The following is a 9,118-nucleotide window of genomic DNA, read 5'->3' as shown; positions in this document are numbered from 1 at the left end:
CTCCTCTGTAAAATAAGGGGTTGGCATTATCCCACAGCTCATCAAATAATCTATATGAATCAATGGACCTGTTTATACCTGGTTTCTAGAAGTTTCTAGTGGTGTCCATAGCAGACCAAACATTTCTTTTTTTTTTTTTTTTTTCTTGAGACGGAGTCTTGCTCTCTGCTGGGCTGCAACTGCCACTTTCTGGATTCAAGTGATTCTTCCTCCTCAGCCTTCTGAGTAGATGGGATTACAGGTGCCTGCCACCACGCCCAGCTAATTTTTTTTGGAGATGGGGTTTCAACATGTTGGCCAGGCTAATCTCAAACTCCTGGCCTCAGGTGATCCGCCTGCCTTGGCCTCCCAAAGTGCTGGGATTACAGGTGTGAGCCACCATGCCCGCCCCCGAACCCGTTTGTTTCAGTTACAGAGTAGCATAGGTTATATAATCTGTTGAAGCTATTCTGTTGGGCTCAAATGATCTATAAACGGATGTACCATCTAGTGAACTATAATGTTTTTGAATCATAAATTCTTGCTACTGCCATCACCAAGCCTTAAGAGAAGGCTCTTAATCAGAGAAGAACTCTAGAATGATTTTTGAGTTAGCTTCCAGTCTCCAGTTACCTTGTGGAAGTTTTGGTCCACATTTGACTATATATATATATTTTTTTTTGACAGTTGCCTTTCTTTTTTCTCTTTCCTTCTTTCTTTTCTTTGAGATAGGTATCATTATGTTGCTCAGGCTGGCCTCAAACTCCTAATGTCAAGCAGTCCCCCTGCCTCAGCCTCCCAAGTAGCTGGGACTGCAGGCACATGCCAGCACACCTGGCTCAACAGTCACTTTAACTAAACATGACCTGCTATACAAAAGTGCAAGCAGGCAAAAGAAATCATTTAGGAGATGAATTATACAGATTAATGATTTAGATGTTTATTCATTTAGTATAGGATTTGTTGCAACATTTCTTTAAATAATTTCCCCCTCATATAGTTTAATGAGAACTCAATCTCCTCATGACTTTTCAGAAGCACTCTGTTAATTTCAGTGGAAAGGCCTTCTTTGTCCAAGATCATGGCCCCCTTTGACACAGATCACGGCCCCAGCAGCAGAAAAGTGGACTCATCCTGGGTAGAGCAGCAAAATCCTATATTTCAGCAAAGAGATGCTCTTGCTTTCCTTAGCAACATGTTAAAACAAGCTAACATAAAAATACCATAAAAAGTGTTATTTTGATTTAATTTCAGATAAGAGAGTAAGTAATGTTAATTGACAACTGTCACCAAAACTTTGAAATGTACTATCTCCCAGTAATTTGGGGGTAAGCTTGTGTCCACATAAGATAGTGAGAAGAAAAGAAAAGCACATTCAGGGAAACCATTTTGGCCTCTTTGCTTATGTGTTTCTCTGGACTATGCAGGGTCGGTGGGGAAGTTTACCGAATGCAGTTTAAATAAAGGGCCTAGAAGGAAAACTAACTGGTTCAAATAAATGCATTGCATTACAAGTGCGAAAGCTGTATAGAGTTTAATGACATAATGACCTTTCTATTTCAGGGGAATTAGATTTCAGAGTTTCATCCAGCTTTCTTCTAATCACCAGACCAGGGAGCCTCATTTCAAGTTTTCACAAGTAAAATACCTTCTTTCTGAGTGGCAGGAAATTTAAATTCCTCCATTGTGTATACACTGGAAATCCCTAATCTCAAATCCATCAATTTCCTACCTATGGTTCAGAAGGTTTTAAAACCAATGTACTGTCAAGAACTTTGGGGAAATAAAATGTCCCAGAGATAATCAAATGACATTATTTGTATTCCAGGTTCAACTATGGGATTTATCTTTGACTCCAAGTATCATCAGGGTGGCATATGGTGATGGATTCTGCCAGATCTGTGCCATTTCATTGACTTGTTGGGTACCAGCCCTCCAAGCCTAAGACTAAGCTAATGCTCCATAGCAAAGAAGACAAATTACAAATTCCTTAGTTCATTAGAGTCTGGTATTACATTTCTATTGTTTACTCTAAATGTTTTGTTTAAACTAAGCTCTCTGCTAAATGAGTCGTTAAATGGTAATGTTTGGATTTTCATAATTATAATTGAATTTTACAGGTCTTAAATCAGCAGGAATTCAGGCTGAGTGAAAAGTTCCTTTGCATGACATGTGAAACTAAGGCTTTAGCTAACTTATTTCAGCTGTTTTTCATAAGAAAACTATGAACTCTAATACATAAATTGTCCAGTCCTTTCCTCTCACAGATATAATTCACTATTTGGCTTTAGAACTCACTATGTACAAATGGCTCAGCACAAGTAGCACCTCACATTTCCACAGAGTTAAAAGGATACAGAACTTTTTCACATATAACTGCTGCATTCCTGTAATCCCCACCCCTTAGCTGGGGGCGGGGGGTGTCTTTTCTCCACAGATTTTTCCCACAAGTCTCCCAGGTTGGTTTCTGCAGGGGTTATCTTTCTATTCATCAATCTTAAGATTGATTTTGTTCACTCTTGATCAAATACATCTCATTTTTCAAAACCAACTTTAAAATCTGTTCCGAGGGAAGCATATGCTACTCATCCATCTGCAGTCCATTATGAGAAAACTTTTTCTTTTTTTTTTTTTTTGAGAGGGAGTCTCACTCCGTTGCTCAGGCTGGAGTTCAGTGGTATGATCTTGGCTCACTGCAACCTCCCCCTCCCAGGTTCAAGTGATTCTCGTGCCTCAACCTCCCGAGTAGCTGGGATTACAGGTGTGCACTACCACACCTGGCTCATTTTTATATTTTCAGTAGAGATGGGGATTTCACTACGTTGGCCAGGCTGGTCTCGAACTCCTGACCTCAGGTGATCTGCCCACCTCAGCCTCCCAAAGTGCTGGGATTATAGGCATGAGCCACTGCGCCCAGCTCATCAATCTTAAGATTTTGTTCACCCTTGATCACATCTCATTTTTCAAAACAAACTTTAAAATATGTTCTGAAGGAAGCATATTCTACTTATTCACCTGAGATCCCTCATGAGAAAACTTCTTTCTTATAACTGAAGACATAAACAGTGATTTTTCAACCCCTTTTTTTTCTTACTTAGAATTTTTTATCCAAAACTCTTATGCAGAACCTGGATTTAAAATAGGCAGAGGTAGGCTGCTCTACCTGACATCCCTGGCAGGTGGCAGCCCACCAGTGACGTTCCTCATGGCTCCTTTCAGCTCCCTGTAGCTGTCCCTGAGCCACCTCCCAGGAAGCTTAAATTCATGCTTCACGACTTATCATCAAGTCAGCTCTGGACTGTGCAAAAGCCTGTCCACAGCCAGTGATTTCTGAGCAAGTGCTGCCCGGGGAGATGACAGCTAGAGCCACACTAAGGAATGTGGTGGCCTGGGCCAGGTGAAGGAACCCGGTAGTTCTCAAGCAGAGTCCTGTCCTCCAGGCCCGGCAGGGGGGGTCCTTGAGGGAAGAGCCCCAGAAAGTTTCCCTGAGCAGCCACTCCTGTTTGTTGCAGGCTTTGCTCCCCCAAGACCTTGACCAAGAAGTTGATATACCTCATTGCCAGGCGAAGTGTTTCATTTTTGCTCAGCTTTTTGTCTGGAGGGTGAGTAGGGATGAGCTTCCTCAGCTTGGCAAAGGCGCTGTTGACGTTCTGCTGCCTCCACCGCTCCCTGGTATTTGTGAAGATCTTCCTGGTCATGTTTGAGTTCCTGAGATGGAAAGAAAAAGGGCCCTCAGGGCCAATATCTTATAAGAGGCCTGATTGGTATCACGTGTCCTGCCAAGAACCTGAGATGTTAAGATTTTCTCGACCCAGAGCTTAGGAGATTCATTTCCTCAATTTCAGGTTTTTTGACAAGAGAAGAAAATGTAGTAGAGAGGGGAAGGTAAGAACAACACTCTTCAGCCTTTCTCCCTGGCTATTTTGAAGCCTCCAATGGAAAGACTGCTTTGCCCCGATACTCCTATTTCTTCCTTTATAACCAAGCCTTCCTCATTGTTCGGAATCAGGTACAATATTGATTGAGTTTATGTGTGAATACAATATATGTTTGGCTAATAGAAAGTTTCTTCTTTTCTTTTTTGAGATGGAGTCTCACTCTGTCACCCAGGCTGGAGTGCCATGGCACAATCTCAGCTCACTGCAACCTCCAGCTCCCAGATTCGAGCAATTCTCCTGCCTCAGCCTCTAGAGTAGCTGTGACGATAGGTGCCTGCCACTATCTTTGGCTAATTTCTGTGTTTTTAGTAGAGATGGAGTTTCACTATGTTAGCCAGGCTGATCTTGAAGTCCTGATCTCAGGTCATCTGCCCGCCTTGGCCTCCCAAAGTGCTGGGATTGTAGGCGTGAGTCACTGCACTCAGCTGCCAACAGAAAGTTGAGTATGAATCAACAGTGTATTCTCAGAATGAAGTAAAAAAAGAAAATGATTCTAGGTTTAATTCATAAAATAAAATTTGGAATGGAGAAAACAATACAGCTCTCTTGTTATCTGGCAAACCCCACCCAGAGGATTCAGTCCCTCTCTGTAAGAACGGAAATATAGACTGGACTATATTTAGGGGAGGAGGGACAGAGTCCTCTGATGAAGTGTCTTGAAACCCTGTTGTGGGGTATTTAGTCTCATAAAAATGAAAAGACAAGGAGCAGGTGGGAGTGGTCATCTGGCGTGGATTCCATAGAAGATACTTGGTGGGCCTCTTCGGGGCTGCACTGGATGACCTTTCCAAGTCTAGAAAAGTGGTTTATCATCATATACTGCCAAGTATTATGCAGCCAGTTTTCACTCTTAGAGGCATGGGCCCCTTTTTTTCAGGTGGCTTGGATTAACATGTGTTATAGGTACACTTGGGATGTAGTGGCAAACAAGCCAAAGGCCAGCCTCAGGCAGGTTGGTATTTTGGCTTACTGCTGTTGGTCTGCTGCCTGCTCCACGCTCAGCTCCCCTGGGCACTGAGCCCTTTCTAGTTCCTCCAAAGAGTCATGAATATTCTCAACTCTACCCTTTTACACATTGTCATTTTCTGTCCTTGCATTTCCTCCCCACTCTCTACTTACTTATTTCTTTAAAGAGCAGGTCAGATCTTCCCTTTCTACCAAGCCCTGACTCTACAGGAGTCTTCAAGGAATTCAGCCATCAGTGGAGCTGTGTGCATGGTGGTCAAGAGCTCCAAGGCCAGAACCCTGGTTTGGCTGTTGGTTCTACTCCCCCTAGCTGTGTATCCTTCAATAATCTACTTAACCTCTCTGTGTTTCAAATGCCTCATAAATAACAGTCAGTTCAGGGGTACTGCATCATTGTGAGGACACATAAAATGATGCACATAAAGCACCTTAGCTCAGTGACTTGTGCATAGTGAAGGCTCAATAAATATTTAATGATTGGCCGGGCTCTGTGGCTCACACACTTTGGGAGGCCAAGGCAGGCAGATCATCTGAGGTCAGGAGTTTGAGACCAGCTGGCCAACATAGTGAAATCCCGTCTCTCTTAAAAATTAGCCGAGCATGGTGGTGCATGCCTGTAGTCAGTGTCAATCAGGACGCTGAGACAGGAGAATTGCTTGAACCCAAGAGGTGGAGGTTGCAGTAAGTCAAGATCACTCCACTGCACTCCAGCCTGGGTGACAGAGTGAGACTCTGTCTCAACTACAACAACAAAAAATTAACAATTATTATCTCTACAAATAACACAGAGAAAAGTAAGCATTGTAATTTATCATTTTCCTCCTAATGAAGAAGTTACCATGCAGTAGAGAAGGTCTGAGCTTTGTGTGCTCTTTTGATTCACTTTACAGGAATATATGGGTGTGTGTGTGTGTGTGTGTGTGTGTGTGTGTATGCAGAGCAAAAACCTGGAAGGATTCGGGACAAACTGTCAACAGTGGTTCCCTGGGGGAGGACAGAAGATTGGGAGAAGAGAAAAAAGGGAGACTTGTGGTGTTTTATTCTGTATACTTTAGTATTGTTTTAAATATATATATATATATACACACACACACACACACACACACACACACACACACGTAAATATATTATATAAATAAATATATACATACATTTTTTTTTGAGACGGCATCTCACTCTGTTGCCCAGGCTGGAGTGCAGTGGCACGATCTCAGCTCACTGCAACCTCCGCCTCCCAGGTTCAAGCGATTCTCCTGCCTCAGCCTCCCGAGTAGTTGGGACTACAGGTGCGTGCCACCATGCCCAGATAATGTTTTTGTACTTTTAGTAGAGATGGGGTTTCACCATGTTGGCCAGGATGGTCTCAATTTCCTGATCTCGTGACCTGCCCACCCTGGCCTCCCAAAGTGCTGGGATTACAAGTGTGAGCCACTGCTCCCGGCTGTTTTATATTTTTATAAGAAATTATTCATGTATTATTTGCTTCACAATAGAAAAAAATGTTTTAAATGCTATGGGCTTTAGAGCAGAAACACCCAGTTTTGACTCTCTACTCTAAATTTCCTAGTTAACAGTTAACTTCTCGAAGCCTCGGTTTTCTTCTCCGGAAAATGGAGAGAGATACAGCCATCTGCAGGACTTTTGTGAGGATTACATGAAATACATTATAAACTGTCTGGCACATGGGTGCTAAATAAATGCAGCAATTTCTTCCCTATACACATGGAAAGCATCACTGTTGCAAATAAAAGCATTTTTCTTTCTCTTTGTGCTTTTTTACAAAAACTATTTTTGGTAGAGAGAGGGTCTCACTATGTTGCCCAGGCTGGCTTGGAACTCCTGGCCTCAAGCAATCCTCCTGCCTCAGCCTCCCAAAGTGCTGGGATTACAGGCCAACCACCACACCAATTGCATTTTTCAATCATCTCTGTGCCCCCAGGACATTTCCCCATCCAGCTCCTTTCCTGTTCCCTCTCCTGCTTGTGTCTGAGTTGGAGAGTCCAGTGCTGTGCTGCGAATTCACAGCGAACTGGAAGAACTGCAGCCCAAGGTCACTGGATGGCTTCCAGCTCCCTCCACTGTCTACTTGGACCCACATCCTCTCTCCGTGGAGACATTCCCTAGTTGGGCCCATTAACCAATTACAATACTATGCACTCCAAGCTTTGGGACCAACATTTGCTGAACCAGGTATAATGCTTGCTGGTGAGTGCTGAGAGGCTGGTTGATTGTTTTGATGTGTAAGGGAAGCACTGGGACTACAGGAGTGGAGCAGCAGCTAACCAGGAACTCTAGCAGGCTCCCAGGCAGGCCAGGTCTCCTTCCAAAACTGAAAGGGGTGGGCCAGGTGATCCCCAAGACCTCTTTCTACTCTGAAATGTCACAATGGCCCGCCCATTGCTTTTTTTTTTTTTTTTTTTTGAGACAGATCTTTGCTGCTGTTGCCCAGGCTGGAGTGCAATGGCCAATCTTATAATCTGACTCAATGCAACCTCTACCTCCCATAGCGCAGTCTCAGCTCAGTGCAACCTCTGCCTCCCAGGTTCAAGCAATTTTCCTGCCTCAGCCTCCCAGGTAGCTGAGATTACAGGCACCTGCCACCACATACAGCTAATTTTTGTATTTTCAGTAGAGATGGTTTTTCACTATGTTGGCCAGGCTGGTCTCAAATTCCTGACATCAGGTGATCACCCCCTTAGCCTCCCAAAGTGCTGGGATTACAGGCGTGAGCCACTATGCCCAGCCCCATTGCCTTTTATCTACCCTAAGTCATTTCTGAATAACCTGACCTCTGGTATCTATGAAAACATGAATGTTGTCAGAACTATACCCAAGTAAACCTAAAATGTAAAAGTTTGAACCTGAATCAAGGAGATTTTAAGGTAGAAAACTATCCAGTTTTGTTCACAGGGACACTGGCCAGGATTGTAGGAGCAAAGTTACATTCACGCTTCTCTTATCGAAAGAGGGTTTAGCTCATTCACTAAGTCAACCGTAGTCCCATGGGGGGTCTTTTTTCAAGCTGGGAGGAAAAAAGATTAGGCAGGATAAACTAACTGCGGTGTTCTTTTCTAAGAGGGCTCTATCCTATTGTACTAGAAACAGACAGAAAAAAACAGAGAAGACTGGTTTCTAAAATGTAGTCTGCCATCCTGGGAGGTGCTTAATCATTCCTTGTTGATTTATCCTCAAGTGTGTTCCTCTCCTTCTCCACAGGGGAAACAGAAATCAGTGATTTAACAAGCTGGAAAAGCTCAAAGTAGAGGTCACTGGCAAATCAGTGAAGTACTTATTAAATCAAAGGAAAATTGCATTTAGTGTTTTTCCAGTTGCAAGGACTGATTGCTGCTAATCGTGATTTCAGAGTTAGGTAAGAGCTAAAAAAAAAAAAAAAAAAATACACTAAATGCCACAAAATCAGAGAACATTTGATAGATGCCAAAACAGAGGCGAAGCATTTAGGCCACACAGGGAATCAGCGGTACAGCCTGTGTCCCAGAACTGGATATTGATGCATTTACATCACCATTGAGGACTCTTGCCGGGTCAGGGTTCATAACCTTTTTTGTACCATGGACCCTTTTAGCAGTCTGGGGAAGCCTAGGAACAGATTCCTTTTCAGAACAATGATTTTAAATACATAAAGTAAAAAGGCTTTGGTTCCCATCTCACAATAATTATTTTAAGTCCATAAATTAAAATATATAGACACAGAAAATAACCAATTACATTTAGTAGTTGTTAAAATAACTTAAAATACAATATAACAATACATGTGCTTCATTTTTAACCCATTACATAACTAGACTTATTACGATAATCTCTAAAAAGTGAATGTAAGTGATGTTTTCAAAAGATCTGCAACATGTGTGACATGAAATGCATGTATTTATGATTTCCACTGGTGACAAATTCACTGCCATGGCTAATACTACTATAATTTATTACCTGCATTCATAAATAAAGAAAATGCTATATTTCAATGAAAGGTTAGTGGAAGTAAAGATGTAATTTTTCTCCAGCCAAATTCATAGAACCCCTGAATTCCATCTACATATCCCTGGGTGGATGGGGGTTGTGTACCCCAGGTTAAGAATGCCTAGGTTGGAGGAAAGTCAGGTAGAAACACCAGGAACATGGATATGCATAAATTCTGTTTATATTGTTGCTACTGAAGGTAACACATTAGCAGAGAAAAGAAGGACACAGTCCCCTAAGAAGGTGACCAATGCCCC

The 9,118-nt window shown here is 42.6% G+C and overlaps 2 protein-coding genes across 5 annotated transcripts in view; both read right to left on the bottom strand.

Annotated features, from left to right (window-relative positions):
- Positions 1-903: 903 nt before the first annotated feature.
- FKTN (fukutin) overlaps positions 904-9,118 on the bottom strand; it is a 97,057-nt gene continuing 88,842 nt past the window's right edge. For 2 of the 3 annotated variants that reach the window (XM_078373845.1, XM_078373848.1), the window contains exon 11: positions 904-3,687. In XM_078373845.1, coding sequence (XP_078229971.1) covers positions 3,674-3,687 — 14 coding nt within the window. In that variant the 3' untranslated portion in view covers positions 904-3,673. The remainder of the gene's footprint in view (positions 3,688-9,118) is intronic. The other variant, XR_013535758.1, reaches the window with a different exon arrangement.
- TAL2 (TAL bHLH transcription factor 2) overlaps positions 904-9,118 on the bottom strand; it is a 30,503-nt gene continuing 22,288 nt past the window's right edge. For both annotated transcript variants that reach the window (XM_078373880.1, XM_054258563.2), the window contains exon 2: positions 904-3,687. In XM_078373880.1, the coding sequence (XP_078230006.1) occupies positions 3,351-3,677 (327 nt within the window). In that variant the 5' untranslated portion in view covers positions 3,678-3,687 and the 3' untranslated portion in view covers positions 904-3,350. The remainder of the gene's footprint in view (positions 3,688-9,118) is intronic.

Source organism: Callithrix jacchus, chromosome 1 (assembly GCF_049354715.1).
Source record: "Callithrix jacchus isolate 240 chromosome 1, calJac240_pri, whole genome shotgun sequence".
NCBI classification, from domain to species: domain Eukaryota; kingdom Metazoa; phylum Chordata; class Mammalia; order Primates; family Cebidae; genus Callithrix; species Callithrix jacchus.
This window is presented reverse-complemented; position numbering and strand designations above follow the sequence as displayed.